At 42.6% G+C, this 19,689-nt stretch overlaps 1 protein-coding gene across 1 annotated transcript in view; it reads right to left on the bottom strand.

The window, feature by feature from the left end:
- Nucleotides 1-19,689, bottom strand: part of zranb3 (zinc finger RANBP2-type containing 3) — a 73,828-nt gene that overhangs the window by 39,491 nt on the left and 14,648 nt on the right. Inside the window, exons 5-11 of the mRNA XM_022746473.1 lie at nucleotides 19,353-19,584; nucleotides 15,114-15,199; nucleotides 13,370-13,541; nucleotides 10,003-10,137; nucleotides 5,002-5,121; nucleotides 1,105-1,224; nucleotides 239-418 (exon numbers count right to left, since the gene is read on the bottom strand). Coding sequence (XP_022602194.1) covers nucleotides 239-418; nucleotides 1,105-1,224; nucleotides 5,002-5,121; nucleotides 10,003-10,137; nucleotides 13,370-13,541; nucleotides 15,114-15,199; nucleotides 19,353-19,584 — 1,045 coding nt within the window. The remainder of the gene's footprint in view (nucleotides 1-238; nucleotides 419-1,104; nucleotides 1,225-5,001; nucleotides 5,122-10,002; nucleotides 10,138-13,369; nucleotides 13,542-15,113; nucleotides 15,200-19,352; nucleotides 19,585-19,689) is intronic.

The following is a 19,689-nucleotide window of genomic DNA, read 5'->3' as shown; positions in this document are numbered from 1 at the left end:
TGATTATTAATGTAAGTCCCCAAAGCCTGCTCTTACATGCAAATCAATTCCACAGATGCGTCTAAGTTTATTCATATATGCATTACAGTACATAAAGAAAAACAGAGTGTATATGATAATGTTATTTTTACACGTTTATGTGTTAATGAAGCAGCTGATAAACACGATTTTTCATTTACATTAAAGAGGACACCACTGGGGGAATGTGTGGCGACAGATCAAAGGCTTAACGCGTTACCTTCCTGTTGATCATGGACCACATGACGGTGTCAAAAGTGCCCTTGGCGATGAGGTAGTGCACGTTGACGGAGGAGGTCTGCCCGATGCGGTGGGCTCGATCTTCAGCCTGCTTGATGTGACCGGGGTTCCAGTAGAGCTCGGCAAACACCACATGGCTGGCAGCAGTAAAGGTCAAACCCTGGAGAGGACACACACACACACACACACACACACACACACACACACACACAGAAAAATAACAGTCCAATCATAACAAAAAATAAAAACCTCATTCAACAACGGCTCAAACTGGAACACTTCAGCCCCTTTCCAATGAAATGTAATTTGTAAAATCCTCTTTAATAACAGAATATTAGATGCTAATTGCCACACAAGTGCTTCAAGCACGTACTTCCTCTGACTGGAAAGCATAACGTTCGGTCACTCGGAATAATTGATGTCAATGAGTTTATTAAGTTCGTTATTAAGAGTAAAACACATTTTTCAGAATTTATTTTTATTTACACAAACCCTGATTATGATTCACTACAACCAGTAACACTTGTCTTTATTGCTAATATCTAACAATTGACTGTATTTAGCCTATTCATTGTTGCACTACAGCACCTATTCATTTCCCTTATAATGACCAGGCAGTCTGTAGGAGTAGTGACAGCAGAGAGGACACTGTGTTCAGCTCTTTGAATCTATATTAAACATTCCTGTCATTTTTCAGTGACTATTCCAAAACATAAAGTGTGATTTGTGTGACCACGTCCAAGTCATTTGAATTGCAGATTTTTGTTCACAACAGATAGGAAGAGGAAGAGTGCATTAAAAAAACCACGGTATGTGTTGAGTTATAGAGCGTCCGTGTGTAAATACCTGACCGGCAGCCTGAATGCTGAGGATCGCCACTCGGGTTTCCGGGTCACTCTGAAACTTGTGGACCAACTGGATTCTCTCCGACGATGGAACGCTGCCGTCGATGCGGATGTAACCGGCCTGACAGAACGGAGACGAGACAAAAATTCAATTCACAATAGAAGACGGTTGGAGAGGCGCCTGCCATGTGCACAGCTGATGGAACAGCTGCAACACAGAAACCTTTGAATGAAGTGTGGATTGGCAGAATCATGTCGGCTTCAGTCAAGGAAAGAAAAAATAGCCTCGTGCCTGTTTTGAGAATTAACAAGGTAAAGCTGCGGCAGTTGCAGGATAAACACACTGGATTTGGATATTAGATCTGCTCTAATTCGTATTTTTATATTAACAATGGATCAAATGAATGTGTAACTTGAAAGGAGTTGCTAGTAGCAACAAACCCACAAAGAATTATCACCCGACTCTGCAGTTCACCTCAGCTCTATGGAACATTTTAGGTTCTTTTAGTTTATTGTTTTGATATTCTGGCTTGCTGTTTATCTGGCATGTTTCCAGCAACAGGAAGCAGCTATTTTCAGTGAAAGACCCTCTGTATGCTACAGCTACAGCCCAGCACTAAATACCACACATTTAGCAGCCAGATATTTCCCTCAGGAAGAGCATAACAGAGAGCTAAAAGGACTTAGATTCGTCAGGTGGCCACAAAAATAAACTCCAAATAAATGCTAATGTTGCTCTGTATCTGCTGGATGTGTAAAAAGGCAAATGTTTGGCTAACATGTTCATCACATCAACTTTTTTTAAAATGAGTGAAGGTGTTTACTTCTTCTTCCTCAAGACAAGAGGTTAAAATATGCCCTCTGAGCAGCGCTGCGTCTTCAGGGCAGATTGGAGGCTACAGTGAGTCGCCACGCAGGGCTAGCTGGTTAGCGTGCTAGCTTCAGTAGAACAGTTAACATTGGCGTTGCTCTCCACCGCTGGAGACAGCTCTTGGTGAGTAAAAGGAATGAAGTTTACTTACAAATGGCTCCTTGAGCATTAGCTCAAAGAAGCTACTGGTGATACCAAACCGAGTGAGGCTGTAGCAGCAAAACCACTGAGTGTCTTAAACTGAGGAAAAATGTGTTTCGGGTTTTTTTAAAAAAAAATTTATAAATAAAAGATAATTTAAATTTTCGAGGCCAGATTAACAAAGTCTTTTGTGCCTAATAGAGCTGTTACGTTATTCTTCACAGATGCACTGGCCTGGATATGCAGTCATTTAAAATGAACCTCTCTCTCCTTTATGTATGTGCATTTGAGGAAGAATCATGCCAATAACTGGAGGGGATAATGTACGAGTGGCTGTTTGCACATCATTTAATTCACTAAAGATTCACACAATTTTCAAGGGGTGGTATTGTCCGCCTTTAAAAAAGCTGGCGCTGATTTGTGCTGGAACATTAAAGGAGAGGAGCATTTCATTATCCTGTTTTCTATTCTTTAGAGTTTTCAATGACAGGTGTGTGAATAAATGCACAATAGCGAACACTGAACTGGTTACAGTAAATAAAGTAGTGTCTTTGAAAGGATATGAGAGCAGTAGGAATATTTAGTAAAATTTTATAGCACCAAACAAAGACAGCAGTGGCTGCATGTTCATTAAACCTGAACTTGAAGTTGACATTCACTGAGCTGCTAATGCACTGAGGCGACCGCACTCTTTTGATTTTGGTCCACCGGTCCTGCAGAGCTGCTCAGTGGCCGTCAGTGGCAGAGTGTGTTCGTACTGTGGAGCTCCCACATGTGAATGTAACTGTAACTGCATGAATATGAAGGAGAACCTTGCTGAGAAAGAACACAGAGGTCTGTTTGACTTTTCCTGCAGAAATAAAGGTCGAATAAATATGCTCGGGATGAACTCGGACGGTTAAACAACATCTCAAGGTCAAAAATAAAAAATCAAAACCTGCTGTTTCAACAGAGTGCTTTGCCCCTTGCATTGAACGCACCATATTTACAAGTTTAAAAAATTCACAGCTTCATCAAACAAACCCTCCAGCCGGCAGCATAAAGACACAGTTACGTCATGTGACTGGAGTGCAGTCACTCGTCTCTGCCGAGCTTCTCATCGCAGTGCGTTGCCTGTCGTTCCTTTTTTTAGCCCATCTCTGTTAATTGGTGAGTGCGAATGCACCAGAGAATGAGCGTCTCACGGAGGAATGTGTTATCACACGTCGTACCACACCACTACATTCAGTCGACACCTCCTCGACCCCTTCGACACACACACACACACATACACAGACACACTTGAACTCTTTCACAGGTTGCCGGCGCCGAGCTAAGAGATATCGTTTTCTTGTGATGACTTGTGAAATATGCCTTGGGAGATTAGTTGTGGAAGTAAAGTTTACTTTCTTAGAGAGGAAAAGTAGACTTTTCTTCAAGAAAGAGGAAACTAACACTTTTACATGAAGATTAATACAACAATAACTAAAGCTCTTTTTTATGGTATTTGTTAATTATCTAAATAATGTACCTGTAGTACAGTGTACACCTGAATCTAGCATGTATGTTTAAATAATTCACAACTTCTAACCTCTGCTGTATATCCCCCGCTGAAGCACAAGCCAAACTTGTGAGCTTAGAGCTCAGTGCTCTGTCTAACTTAATCATGGATATGGCAGGGACTTGACTTATAAACACAGCAGGGCTGTGGAAGAAAGAATAAAATGTAAGTGTGGGGCCAATTACCTCTGGTTAGCCTGGAAGGAGGAGTGATATATGAATACATTCTGCACATTTAGTACTTCCAGGTTACCGTTAATGGGCAATTCAGGTCTCTGCTGCTGGAAAAAAACTTTAAAAATCTTAAATGGAAATGACAGAAATGAACATTTGTGCCAAAATGAAATATCAACCATTTAAAAGCAGCGCTCCCTCTTGTTGCAAAGTGATTGATAGCACAAGAACAGCACAAATTCTAGGATTTTTTAAATTACCTCTGAGATGTTTAAGGAAACCAGTTCGAAACTTTTCAAGAGCGTTGTGTTATAGAGGCTTGGCGCACAGGATGCTGGTTTTCTGACTGATTATAGCCGATACAATGAACGGTTGCAGTAGGTGACGTGATGTTTGACTGACGAATAAAGACGATTATAAATACAGAGCATCACGTTCACGTCTGTGCGTCACAGCGGCAGCTACTTTTCAACTGTTTTCTTATTTTTATCATTCATATTCTTATTAATAACACAAGAAATAAAAGCTAAATCAAGTGCTTTATAAATGTTGTATTCTCTTTCATGTGAGCTAATTGATGGTACAGAAAGACTTGTAGGCGTTGGAGTAGGGATGCTCATATCGTCATGGTTACAGTTATCTTTCTTCTCCTGGTCCATAAAGACGCAGTAGTAAAACGGTGTGTTGTGTTTGTTGTAGTCGTCTTTGCCATCAAGTACCTGGAACCTTCCATGCAAATGTATTTCCAAGGGAGTAGTGTCTGCAGTGAAAAGCCTAATTGTGCGCATTGTCCGCGTATCAAGAACATAGTGCACGCACCCGGAGACACTCGCACGGTAACATCCTTACAAATCCAGACATATACACGTACATCCATAAATAGATCAGAGCGTCCCTGTAATCAGCGAGTATTGTGTCCAGACCTGTTATTGCAGAGGGGATGAAACTTGATTTAGCTTCCTGTATCTGCCTCTTGGGAGTCAGAGGGGTGACCAGGGTCATGTGCCATGGCGAATGCTGTGTGTGTGATCCAATAGTCGGGAGTGGTGAGGCCAACGATCTGCTTAATAATACTCAATAATGCCGAATACTTAATGTCATTGTTGCTGTATTTCTGACAGCTGTTGCCGACCACCCTCCTTTGCACGTTCTAAGAAGACCGCCTGAGGTTACCTTGGCCTCGATGACGGCCTCGGTGCAGGCCTGCAGCATGGTGAGGTGGTGGGCGAACACCAGGAACTTCAGCTGCTCCGCTTCCAGCATCATCTTAATGTAGTCCTTCACAGCTCCCGCCTGGCCACACACACACACACACACACACACACACACACACACACACACAAACACACACACATACACATACAGAAATAGACACAGATGAAAGAGAGCTACTGAATCCATCACTTCACTGGTCGACCCCACACAGAGGAATCGGCTAGATCAGTGAAGAAGTCAATTAATCACCGCGGCATCCTTTTCTGTGTGATCGATTCTCTATTGAATGCCAAGGATCCAGACTTTAAAAGGAGAGAGCACACGGAGCGACTGGGGCGCATTTGTCAGCTCGCAGATAGTGAGAGTAAATCAATAACTCACAACTCAATGTATGATTGGTGTTTGCTCTCTTCTTTTTTTTTTTCAGGGGGTTTTGGTGACACCGTACACAAGAAAATTCATCGTTTGATCCACTGCGAGCTCCAACAATTTACAACAACTTAATAAAGATAAATCACTTTTTTTTTTTAAATTAAGTTTAAAGACTTTTTAAATATATGAATTAAACATATAAAATAATAAACCATCAGACTGAGAATCTGATTGACATATTATGTGACTGCACTCTGAATATTTTCAGATTTTCTCAGGACTTGCAAACACCCAAAAACAGATATATTAGGCTGGTTACCTGTCAAAGTGACAGTTACCACAGTAAGTAAAAGTTCAGTTTCTCAACTATGTTGCTCTTGAGTTGCCTGTTTTTTTTTTCTTACATAACCCTGTTTTTATTCATGTGTTTATTCTTTTTTTTCCTTGTTTTTCTTATGAAGTCAAATGGTAACAATGATTTAAAAACATCACAGTCCCAATTTAATAGCATCTCGCTTGTTTCTGCTGAAGCCTCCGACCTTGATTGACAGTGTGAGGCTAACAATCTAAAAAAGAAAGCAGCAGAAGTGCGAGTGAGTTAACTGTACCCTGCAGGTATCCGTATCTATCATTTCACCGCGCGCTGCTGCCCGGCGATCACACTGTGATGGCTGTGGCCGTTCCCGCTACCTTCTGCAAAGCTGAAGTGGATGTGCAGTATGAGCGTGTCATTGAGCATCCGGGCTCGGCTCATTTCAGAGCCCCAGGCCAAAAAGCTGCCAAGAATAGCACCAACTAGTGAGAAATACTGAGGTTTGATTTGAGTCAAACAGAGCCCTTACTGGACGGTTTTGGAGACAGGCCTTTCTCCATGGTGTGAAACCCACCCTTATATTCTCCACACCTCCTGCAACCTGACAACCTCTGCAGCCATCACACCTGCTCTGGTGGGAGAACCTCTGCTTTGCCTTGCTGATAATTAGCCGATGCGCCTGATAATGAATCTCTCCGCCAGGCCTGCCGACCCCGTTCTGATCTGGGGGGTCCTCATTACTGACGGCTTGGCTTCGCCGGCTTCCTTCCGCTGAGTTTAATTAGTGCACAAACTTCTCGGCTGTCTGAAGCGGCCCGTTAGCTTGCTTTAAAGTCCAGCATCAGAGCTGTCCTCTCTGGGTAATTGGGAGCAGATGCTTGGCGGGTAAAGCAATAAAAATACCCCAAAGGCGTTTGGCAGCTCCGTCGCCAGGCAGACTGGCAGGCAGGCAGGGGCCGTGATGCTCGTCAGAGTGACATAGATGTGTGAATCTATCACACTATTCCTCCCCTCCCGATGATCCAAAAAAAGAAGAGAGAACGCGTTTTTTTTTTTTTTGTGAAGTAGAGAAAGTGTGTCTGACTCTAAAAACCAATAGGGGAGGAAATGAGAATGGGCCAACAGTATCGGCTTTGAGGTGGGCGAGTGGGTGGGTGGGTGGGGTGTGGGGGGGGGGGGCTTTGTAATGAAAGGAGGTCCAGTGTTAGGCTAAACTGAGCAGAAATCCAATCAGCAAACAACGCCAAGCGCAAAAAAAAAAAAAAAAGATCCAAGCTCAGAGGCAGGCTGGGCAAGTAGCGTGTGGATGATTGCATTCGGTGGTTATCTCCGGTCTTCATTGACCTCAGGGCCGCGCTCCTCATGGCTGAGGGCGTCAGGCTAATTGAGAGGAATGCCAGCCCCTCGAACATGGCTGATGATTGGAGAGTGGATACTACATTTGGTGGAAATGTTTACTCAACTACAAATATAAGAGATTAAGGAACTGCCTCCTCTCCTCGCGTCGAGATTAGAGAGGCTGGGAACTGATCAGAGGTTGAAAACTATATCACTGCCTTCAAGATGTTTCCACGGGAACAGGAAATGTAAATGCTTGTTAGATTCTTGTCACCAGTTGCTCTGACCCCCCCCCCCCCCCCCACCCCCCCCCTACCTTTTGCATCCCGCCACCCCCCCCCCCCCCCTTTTTTTTTTCTCTTAAAAAAAAAAAAAAAAAATGTCACTTCAAACTGAGAGCTGACCAAGTTTCCATGGCAACAACATCACAGAGATGCTATTTTAGTGCGGTGTGTAACTTTGAGATAAGGTGTAATCATGCCAGGCTGGACACAACTAAATAATACCTCAGTTATAACTCCCTACTTTGTATAAGTGCTTTCACTGGCGACCATTAGGCTCTGTTACCATGGCGATGCTTTCCCATGAGATCTCACTGAGTGGTTGGCCAAGCGCTCAGAACATGATGCTTTACCATCAATTCACCATTTCCTGAAACATCAAAATGAACACATATTACATTCCTTGGCTAATTTTAATCCATTTAAACTGTTCTGGACTTTTATATATATATATGTATATGTATATATTTATTAGCTGTCAGCTCTGAGAGTAGTCACAGAGGTTTACAATCTTTGTAATGTTAACCACAGGGAACATCACTAGAGGAAAGTGTGTGTTGCTTTGTTGACTGCATGTCAATATGGCACTAATGATGTAATGCTGCCTGTTTTCTCACAGTCTGCACAGCTATGGAGAGCGACGAGGTGCTACAGATACTTTTAACACAAAAACTATTAAAACCATAATATATATGAATGTTTTGGTCACATTTTTCTTTCTATTATTGACCAGGTGCAGCTCATGCATCGTGACATTACTAAGGAGATATTTTCAGGACTTAAGAATCAAAAGTAAATGGTGAGAATAATGGTTTTTCTGTCATAAAATTAATGTTCCAAATTCACCTGTGAATTAATTTAACCTTCATAAACCATCACACTACACAACTCCATTACTTGATACAACCTACTGACCGGCTGTCGACTAAAAATTTTGTAGAATATGATACAAAACCAAGAGAAATATATTATTATTATACTATTATACCATAATTCATTTGACCAACTGTAGCATAAAATCAGCTACAACTACAAACTGTGTGTTTAAAAGTTTATCTGGAATTAAAGAAACAAGTCGGACGGTGAATTTTCTGAAGGCAGTGATGAAGTTTGGTCGTGGCAAACATTTAAAAGGGAAAGGAATCGAGATTACTGGGCTTTTAAAAGAACCCTTTCCTAATGTGCTGTCAGTGTAAGAAATGGGAGATAGTAACACAAACAGAGAGTCTGCAACTTTGGACGACATCCATCTGATTTGTTTAACTCTAACTGCTGAGGCCTCATATTAACTTCAGATAAACTTTGGATTGTGTTTTTTGCTGCGGATTTCATCCTCTATCACTTACATTGGAAGCTCATTAGGAGAAGCCACTTTGAACGGGGGGAATGTTTACAGAAAGCAAAACCTGTTTCCCAACTACTGTTTGAAGACGGACTTGAAAAACTGTGAAACGATCCTTTGAGGTTAGGGAAAGATTGTGGTTATGGTTAAATCGGCTGTTTGTGAGTTTTCTCTGCCGGTGAACGTTTTTTCTTGCTGGGAGCGGGCAGTGGTGATTGTTGCTTGACAAGAGCTTAAGCCATATTTTAATACAACCTCTGAACAGCTACGTCTTCAGGGCAGATTGGAGGCTACAGTGAGATGCATGATGCATGTCATGCCGTCAAGTCATTGTGTGTTGCTTTCCACCTCTGGAGACAGCTAAAGGAATGAAGGTTGATGCTGAACTCACACCGTTTCTCCTAGACTGGTGAGTAAAGAGCAGTTAATGCTAATGTTAGCTATGTAGCAAGAGCAAAACTTACAAATAGCTCCTTCAATAAAAAAGGATTTGTCCTTCAGTCTCCTGCTCCAACATGCATTTCACACACTGCAGGACACACTGCTCTGGACTCTGATTTTCCATTTGTCCATCTTGCACTTTACATGCCTTCTTCTTGTCTGGATGAATCTGGCCAACCTGAAACTATCTGACTGATATGATCCCCCCAACACTTTGAGAACCAACCCCGCTGCCTATAATGATGTAAAGTCCACGGTGGTCAAACTGAAACCAAGGCTGCTCTTTCACATTTTTTACTGCCTGTTATATAATAAAACAGGGAGCGGGGTTACCAGTGAAAGCAGCTAATGTTAGATGTTGACTGCAGCCTACCGCCAATAAAAGGTTTGAGTGCATTATGTACAAATGCCCTGAGATGAAATATCACCGTCAGCATCGAGACATTAAACTGCTACGATGTTTAAAGGAGAGGGCTGACGTTGTTCTGTGTTTTTCTTATCGTCAGCAAAGTCCATGAAAAGACCAAAAGCAACAACTCCTCTCAAAACTTTCAGACTTTCCTACCCGGTCTGTTGCACACAGCCCCGAACCCATCAATTCCTACATGAAGATCTTTGAAAAATATGTAAAGTTATTTTCTTTTAAAACAGCAAAAAATAATTTACTAAAACATCTACTCAAACTGGAGTAAATAGGTACTATTTTCTGCTGCGGATTGATCCACATTTGGAGTACTGACAGCAGCAGGACGGTGTATGTCGGAATACTAACGCAACACTTGTTAGTAGGATTTCCTGTGTTTTATAACGACATAAGTTAAGGGGTAAAACAAGATACACTCCCACTTCCACACCACCTGCTCTCCCATTACCTTGGCTATAGCTGTTTGCTTGTACATCTGCGTGACCAGCCCCATGACCTCCGTGAAGGGGTTGTCCGTGGCGACGACCCCCGACCCCAGTCCCTTCATCAGCCTCTCCCACTCGGCGAAGCTGGCTGAGGCCTCCTGCAAGCAAGGAGAGCGCAGAGACAGTGAGGCCGCGTCCTTTATTTCTTCATCCACCCTTCTCTCTCTCTCTTTCTGCTGTTTTTGAGATATAAAGGGCAAAACAATTAATGGTGCTGTGGGTGTCCTACTTTCCCTGGAAGAGGAAGAAAAAAGATGGAGTAAAAAGAGATAGAAAGAGGGAGAATTCCCAAGGATGCCATCCCCTCTGACTGTGCTGCTGTGTTAGGTGGGTCATGAGCGTCTCCCAATTATAGCCGCCTTGTGACAAGCCGGGGTCGAAGATGGAGAAGCAGCCGTGCCGGCACAATAAATCAAAAACGGCTCGCGTGCTCTCAAGGTGATTGGCGAGAAGTATTTAAGGCAGGAGTGGAGAGCGGAGAGGATCGCAGTGGGAGACGCTGCCGGTGAAGAGCAGCATATGCTCCGCTCCGCTCGTAAACAAGACACGCAGAGAGGCCCGCGCATTTGTCGTCCACATGTAGGTTAGCCCTGTTTATCATGAAAAAACAGTCAATTAACGGCAGGCCACAGCACGTCTTGTCGTTTTTATTGGACGACAATGCAACACACCATGTAGAAAAGTGTCATGAAAAGCAGCATGCTGTACGTTTGATTCAATTTCCCTACAATAACTTCAGTGTGCATGTAATTTCAAGTGCCTCAGAGGAGCGCTGAACCTCCTTGACTTTTTCAAAATTGCTAAACTTTAAACCACTCTGTCATTAGAGGTTAATTTGCGGCCTTTTGTTAACAGCTCTCGATTGAATCCGTCTGAATTCGCCGTAAATGTGTCAAATTTCCGCAGGAATGAGCACTTTCTTTAAAGCGGGGAAAAAAAAAAAAACTGTGAACCATATGGCGAGACGAAGGCAGAGGTGGCTGCGCTTGATTAAGCACATACATACATGCACGTCGCGGGGTGGGTGTGTTGTGAAGCGGGTCGGAGGGGAAGGGAGAAGGGGTGAGAAAGGCAGAGAAACCTTATTAATGCAAGTGAGCGCACACACACACACACACACACACACATATAAGGGAGGCTTCCTCAGAGAGCAAGTTTCACCACTGCATCTCGTTCAGCGCAGGTACAATGAGAAGACCGTGGTGAAACATGAAAGCGTTGCACCATTTAGTGCAATAATTAGCATTTCAGTGGATTCAAACCTCGTCAAAGTCAAGGACGGTTGAATGAATAAACAGTATCACATTGGAGGAGCACAAAGCTGCATTTCCTTTATGTTTTTCCTCAGATGTTTCACTGAGCAGCACCTGCAGAAAACACAGCTATGTCTGTCTCTCTGTGTGTTTTTTTTTTTTTTTGTGTGTGTTTTTTTTCCTAATTAAAAATTTTACATTGGAGCATTTCTTTATAATCTGCTGGGGGAAAAAAAATGGCTAAACACTCCACCCTCGAGGATATTCACCGGACTAACGCTGACAAAAGGCCAGGCCTGAAAATGTAAAGGGCAGGAGGGGCATAAAAAGTGTCTGGCTGTGGAAGATAAAAGCCATCATTAGAGAGTAAAATGAGATAGGAGGAATGAACTGGTGAGTGGTCCTGGTATACAGCATATATCAACACAGTTGGTTTAGAGGAAAATAAAGTCCACACAGTTTTTTTTGTTTCATATTGTTCATATTTTCCTGCTTTTGGGAGATTTGGGTGACTGGCCACTTCACACCTTCCCTTCTCTCCTCTCTTAAAAACCAGTCCATTCAGCTGTGAGGGGGAAATTTCTGTCTATTCTCCTCAGTGGATAAATGCATGTTAAAAAAAACAAACAAAACAAAAAAACACACTCACAGATTCATCTCATAAACAATAATAATAAAAAAAATTTAAAAAAAGAAGCCATGAACTGTGAAGCAGAAATGCGCTTTTTGTTTTTGGCAAAGACAAATGATCTTCAGGCTCATCCCTCTGAGGATATCACGCATGGAAGCTGCAGCTTCAGCTTCAACTTCAGATAACAGAGCAACTATAAGACATGACGTGAACTTTTCCACCGGTTCAAAATGTACGCTCTGTGGCCTAATTGGCACCGCTATGTAGCAACACTGACCATATTTAGCCCCCAATTTAAGTGTCGCTTAACATTTAGGCAGACTGGGGGTAAAAACCTGCATCATCACTTTCCCAAGCAGCTTCCTTATTGTTGTGTTATTTCTGCGATGGCGGCTTGGTGCATAATTAGTGCTGAAAGAGCTCCTCCGGTGTTTCTGCATTCCTGCTGATATGATACAAAATATAACAAAGGATTCTCGGTGTGTGTTGTAGCGTCCGATGGAAAGCTAACCCATCGTAGCCTTGACACCGGGTGACCCAATGCGGAGAGCGGAGGAGAGACACTGACACGGGCCGCGGTCAGAGCCGCATTAGCATTCACGTGTAGGTTCCCACGCATTTCAGGGCAGCGTGGGAGGGAGGAACTGCAGCCATAACTTTAGGGAGGCTAAAAAAGATGCAAACACCTACACACATCACATGATATGATATGTACTCGAGAAATTACCCAGCCGGCCGGACAAACACCCGACAATCCGTATTCGTTTTTGATTCTAATAAAACTTTTTGTATTTCCCGCCACTGACCAATTATAATGATGTTGTGGAACTTCCTGCAGTTCCTCTGATGACCACTACAACGTCCACCTTTACAGCAGATTATTATAAGATTATAAAATAGCTGCAGGTTGATTAATCTGTTGATTGTTAATTGTTGCAGCTGTAATTATATTAAAAGGGCAGAATGAATTCAGGTTGAAGCACTGTGATTCATTAACAACAAATAAGTGTTTTTACCCGCTGTGTAGAAAGGCATGACTCACAGCCTGGACCACTTACGAGTTGTGGTCATACCTGTGACAATTTCTCTAAATCGCTTGTATGTGCCACTTAAGGATGAAATTACTATTTCTTGCATGAAGCTAGATGACATCTGATATTTGACAAGTTCTGCTTGACAAATGAATTAAAACTATTATTGACTTGAGACAAATTTAGAGACAATGAAAGCAAAAATACCATTGTAGGAGACGGTTTGTAGTTGAATTAATCTCAAAGTGTACAAACCTGGAGATGAGGGAATTTTTTTTGGCAAACAGTGTCAATGCGTGGTTTCACATTTAGCCACAATGTGACACTAAATCAGTCATTAAGAAATAATACTTCTGGCCATGTACGAACAAGAGAAGGCCAAGGTAAAAGAAGCGTCTGTGCACACGAGTGTCACCTTTGCAGCCTCCTTGGGCAGGTCGAAGGGGATACGCTGGCGGATTTTGGGGGGCAGCTGACTGAGCACCTCAGCCTTCAGACGGCGGATCATGATCTGGCTCAGCCGCTGGTGCAGCTCCTCCAGGTTGGACGCCCCGCGACAGTCCCACTGCCTCCGACGCCCGAAGTACCTGTGAGAGATTGAATGAGTGGGTGAAGCCGTGCCTTGCTGATGCATCCGTTTTTTTTTTTTTTTTTTTAGACACATTTAAACTTCCGAAGAAAACATACTTATTTACAGCACTGCCCTGGAGGAATAGTTAAACACATTTAAACATTCCCACCAGGGAGCTGCCCAGCACCACAACAGCCTCCCATCGTTTACTGCTGAGCAGCTCTGCCGGAGCAGTCAGGGGATCAGTTTTTTGCTTAAGGGCGATTTGCAGAGCAGAAAACTATTTTGTTTAATGGCCACAGCAGCAGGTTCATCCCAAAACTCGCCAGCAACTTTCACAATTTATCAGCCAAATGGATTTTTAGAATAGAACTGGCCCTACATACAAAGGCTGGTTATCTGCCATATTGGCTGGAAGTGTGGACAAAGTTAACAAGGCACTGCCAAACATTTGCTGTTTCACACTTTGGTATTCAAACTTGCAGAAACCGACTCCTTCGAACATAATGTTTCAGCCCGGAGTGGGGATTTGAACCAGCAACTGCCCAGATGTAATGCTGCTTCTCTGTCTTCTGGGCTGCTGCCACAGTAACTTCACCGTTATGACAGGAATGCAATGGGAACACTTTGCTCAGATGATGCCTCTCTGTGTGTGAATGTGTGAATGTGTGTGTGTGTGTGTGTGTATGTGTGTGTGTGTGTGTGGCTCAGAAAAGGCATTCCCCAGCCGCACTGAGTGCTATTATATACAAAGTGTTATCATTAATGGCGCCGGGCCCATCCCCGACCGACTTTGATGGACATCCAAAACAATGCATTTGATGTGTTTGTTCACACATGTAACTGATCGTCACTGGCAACTGGCAGCCAGTTGGCATTTAACGCTTGGCTTCAGTTGCAGTCTGGCTCTGACAACAAACCCTCAACTCAGCAGCACCGCCACTCCAGACCCAGGCAGGTGAGATTTACTGAAACTTCAACTGAGCGAGAATCAAGAGCATATGAATAAGAAACAGACCAAACTGAGATATTACACTTAAAAGTTATAATCTGTAACTTATCCACATTAAAATGACTGCACCTATGATATATATTTTTTTTGAGTGGTGTTCTTACATTATCCAAAAAAAAAAAGGTGAGTGAATGTTCGACAGCTCAACTCCCAGCCGCTGGAGACGTCCTGTCCTGTGTCTGCCGCTTTATTCTGTGTTTCTACTGGTTTTTATCCACTGGTCTGTTTGTTTTGCTGAGGAGGACATCTCTGTGGATAATCCAGCTGCTGGTAAAAACCTCCTGATCGCCTTTTTAAGTTTTAGACAGAGCTAAGCTAGCTGTTCCCTCCAGTTGTTATGCTAGATGCTAGGCGTAGCTAACGCTCACCTGGCTCTAGCTACACAGTTAGCATCATCTTCACAGCTAACTTCTCTGGCAAGAAAGTGAATTAGCGTATTAACAAAAATGTGAAAAAATAAAGAATGACGTGAAAGTTAAAATACACAAAACGTAAATGAAATGTGCAGCTGTTTTATGATACAGTAAAGTAAATACGAGGTGCGTGTCGGCCTGTGTGTCAGTGTGGAGAGGTCACCTGTAATGGCCGTTGCAGAATTTCTTGGCGTAGTCGGTCCAGGTTCCAAAGCTCCTTGGATAGAGGGCATCGATCTGCATGAACAGCTGTGCAAATACACAGACAGGGAAGAACATCTTAACCACAATTCTGTACTAAACCAAACAACACAGCGTGTGTGTGTGTGTGTGTGTGTGTGTGTGTGTGTGAGGGAGAGAGAGACTCTGTACAAGCCACAGAGAATGAGCATGCACCATGCTTGGACCAAGCTCTAATAATGCAGGTGATTGGCTGTTTATTTACACGAACACATTTGAATGTGAGAAGAGACCGAACTAAAATTTGTACTGTAGCTAATGTGTATTGTAATTTTTTTTTTTTTGTTAAAATGAATTTGATCAAATTGGTCAAAGTAAGAGTATCAATACTGATATTGAACATTTTTGATCAATACGGGGGTTTTCTGCTACAGCCTTTCTTGATCTGCAATGACCTGTAGCTTATAGTAGCTAATGTTAGCTATTAGCAATCTTAACTTAAACACACCGTATCTCACCTGGAGACACATTTTATCCATATTTTATCCAGTATTCGATCAATGAAATACCATTAGCTGATAAGATTAGCCCAACAGCTGACGGGACAAATGACCTAAAATATCTCAATACCTAAATATGTTAACCTCAAGTGATGGTTTAACTGTGGAAGAACTTCCTGTCACGTAGAAACAGGTTGCGGTCGCTTCATATTTAGCAGCTGTGAGACTAATCAATCTTCTCATCTTGCCACAAAGAAGATTTCCTTTAAAAATAAAAGGTCATTTTTCCATTATATCAAATAAATTCAAAAACACTGGCAACTGACAACACTGGCGGATTTAGGAATGCATCATTAAGACTTTTTTAGTTCCCACAACTTCTCAACTTCTAGCTTCTGAAAGCTGAAAGCACGCCATAACTCAAACCTTTTTTTGGCTCCAAACACAGACCTTACCTGTGCTCACGATTAGTCTACTGTCACGAGGCGGTTCCTGTGTGCAATTTATTCAAGGTCCTGCTGTCCTTCGCCTAGTTTACCAGTCCTGCGTAGTGCAACTGTGTGGTAATTTGTGTCAGTGCCAATTAACCAGGTCAAACCGCGGCGCAGGCACACATAGGCAAGAGAAAGCGGAACTGATTTGAAAATTAAATGAAATACGCACTGAGAATATCAACCTACTGCTGCTAGACATGAAAATAATGAGTCATCACAAGATCTTGATTTTGAGAAACTGATAAATTACAAGCTGCTGTTTTCTGTCATCAGTGGACATATGGCGTTTTTGAGATCGTGTGTGCAACAAAGCTCCCCCAGAATATATGTGTGTGTGTGTGTGTGTGTGTGCGTGTGTGTGTGTGCGTGTGTGTGTACACACCACATCCCTGTCAATTTTCAGTATTTGCGGCAATTTCTGAAGTAATGACAGGTAATCATCAGCAAGGCGATCTGAATAAGCAGCCACAGTGAGAGTGCTATTCTAAATTCAGAGCTTGTTCAACAGGGGCTTTGCATCCCCCCACCCCCCACCCCCCCCTCACACTGTTGATATAATAGGTGGGTGGAATGAGGGCACATCATGAACAGTGCAGCATGCCCTGAGCTGTGTGCTAACTCGATGTCAGCGCCACAGTGAGTAATGATGGCAGTGAGGAGACTTGCACAGAGGCAGGGACAGGGCTTATCAGGTTTATGCTGCGGATGATAAAATGTTATATTCAGTTTCAGATTCTAGTGGCAGAGAGAGAGAGAGAGAAAGAAAGAGAGAGGGAGCGATATCTAAGAGCTCACCTCACCACTGCAGGCAGGCACTGGCACAGACAGGATGGCATGTATCACACATACACACACATATACGCACTATAGGCTATAACACACACACACACACACACACCTTCTCGAGATTTCTTACAAGTATGAACTTCGCTTCATTTTGGAATTAATTAGGTGCCTGAATCTCATCAGTTAATTATCATGATCGGGTCTAGGCAATAATTAAGTTTTGCTCACAGCGATGTGGCAGTTGTACGACAGTGAGATCTGAGGCCCGTGTCACATAAGATACTTTAACATAGTCAACGCGAAACCGATGATGTCACCCCTGGTTATCATCACCACAAGCTTCTTTCCACAACACGGGGCAGAATCTGGAGCACCAGTTTGCCGCCGATCAGTTTTTAATATTTTATGAATAACCATTATTATCCTTCATGATCTCACATTTAATTACATCCTGATTATGTGCATACAAGAGTGTGACCTGGGATTAAATCATTGCCCATTAACAATAACCAATCTTCATTTTAAGTGTTTTTACCAAGGAACAAGTTCTGGTGATATTTCGCTCATTGTCAACAAATCCCACGAAAAGACCAAACTGATCCTAACACACACACACACGCGCGCTTTAGTTTATTTTGGCTCAATCCAACATACACAGTCCTGCTGCTGTGAATACTCCCTCAATCAGAGCACCAAATGTGTATTAATCCACCACTAAAAAATAGTCCCAAACAAGTGCACTATTTCCTGGATGGAGACGGCACACTTAGCATCATTTCCTGTATCTGTGTCTATTCACTCCCATGGGAGAAGTGAACGTGATCACAGAGTATATGACGATTCTTTCGCCTCATAGTCACGGAAATAAATATTGGATCCATTGATTATTATTTAGCTGTTTTTGGAGGGAAAAAAGAGTATATTATTAGACGGATATGATCTTGTGCTGGGTTGATCAGATATTAAGCTAGCAGATAAAAACAAGCTGCAAAATCGGACGCAAATTCATTCTGTATCTAGTGTTGTATTGTTTTGTTGTTATGTTTTTAGCATGGACCAGAGCCATGGAAAGAAACACGGCTCTAACATGGACCAGCCAATCACGACCACAGCCAGTGCAGTAGCAACATTTATCACACACACACAGGTCTGATGATTTCTTGACTGTTACATTTTTATAAAGTGATGTTTTTCTGAACTTTAAAACTGACTGTTGTTCATTTAATCGATGAAACACTATAGAATATAGAAAAATACTGAAGATTTGAAACCAAAGCTTTCAGGGGCCTTGACACAAATCTTCTTTCTTCCATGTTTGTTTCAATTATTTTATGAATCTTTTCTCTGTTTGTAAAGCACTCTGACACTGTTAAGAAAAGTTGTGTATCAATAAAGTTTCATGATATTCGGTATGCAACACAGATAGTCAGAAAATAACTAAAAATGCTACATTGCAGGTTATGAATAATTATGAGGCCTTGTGTGTGTGTGTATGCACTGGAGAGCAGAGGTATTCATAAACAGCATGTTCTGAACAGTATGTACAGTATGTTCCAATGTTTTGGACACAATCAATAGGTGAAATCAACTGTATAATTCATAAATACGAATATTCGTTAAATAATCATCATGATAATTTAAGCAACATATAAATACAGCGACTTTAAGAGGAGACAATGTAAATGCCGGAGCACAAAGCTGTATCAGTGCCCCATCATTACATTATGGCACAGTGGACATACAGCACTTGTTACTGATGCTATATTGTGTCTTCACACTGAGACTGTGAAAAGATTTTCTATTCACAAAGTTCACTTCATCTCCTGCAGCTGCAGTGATGGACTGCGCCAGCGATCTACAGCTTCAATATAACATATATAAAAATGATATAATAAATCATTATGGAGAGGGGAGCGGCTCTGCTGCTCTCCAAACACCATTGTCCTGTGAAGAGCCCTTCTTATTGTCTCTAAATTCAATAGTTTGCCCCCCCTGTGTGCTTCTTTTTATTACTTGTCTCATTTATTGCGGTGCACTGTCTGTTCATATCGGGCTTTGTAAATGAAGTTTTTGCAACAAAGGTTATTGAAATAAGTCCACGGGATCCTCGAGGATAAGTGATGCCGGAGAGAGTTAATTGGCTTTTTGAATGTTGGATCTGAGTATTACCTGCTCTGGAGCAAGTTACCATGGCGATCTACCTGCGCTGTTGAGTGCAACACCTTTGTGAGAAGCCAGAGCTGAGCCCTGGGTTGGCCTACTAATCTTCCTTCATGAGTTTGGGCTCACGTATACTTTAGAGGCATATGGATGTATCTTTAGAATCTGTTGAATCTGGTCTCTTAGATTAGACACTGTTCCTTCCTCGTTAGCTATATGTTTGATCTCCTATCAGAAATTAAAGGACGTTTAAATCTGAAAACACAGGACATTATTCATTACCTCCTCAGGTCGACCCAGGGCCGGGGTGCCGGTGAGCAGGATGGCCCGCTTGGCGCTCTGAACGAGGGGAACCAGAATCTTAGTCCGTGCCGCATTCCTGGACTTGAGGTAATGTGACTCGTCCACCACGACCACGGCGAACCGCTGCCTGGTCAGAGCCTCCACTAGGGGGCGCGCATCTGTGGTGAGCAGCCCATAACCCAACACCGTCACCTTACTGCTGCTGATGCCCCTGGAGGAACGAGGACATGAACACTGAGCAAAAACAGTGTAGAAAACGACGTACAACAACAAACATTAAACATCTATTTATTCTGTGATTGCTGTTTATCTGGGT

The sequence above is a fragment of the Seriola dumerili genome, unplaced genomic scaffold, assembly GCF_002260705.1.
Source record: "Seriola dumerili isolate Sdu_G_001 unplaced genomic scaffold, Sdu_1.0 BDQW01000105.1, whole genome shotgun sequence".
In the NCBI taxonomy this organism is placed as follows: domain Eukaryota; kingdom Metazoa; phylum Chordata; class Actinopteri; order Carangiformes; family Carangidae; genus Seriola; species Seriola dumerili.
Note: the sequence above shows the minus strand (reverse complement) of the source record. Positions and strands in the feature narration are given on the sequence as shown.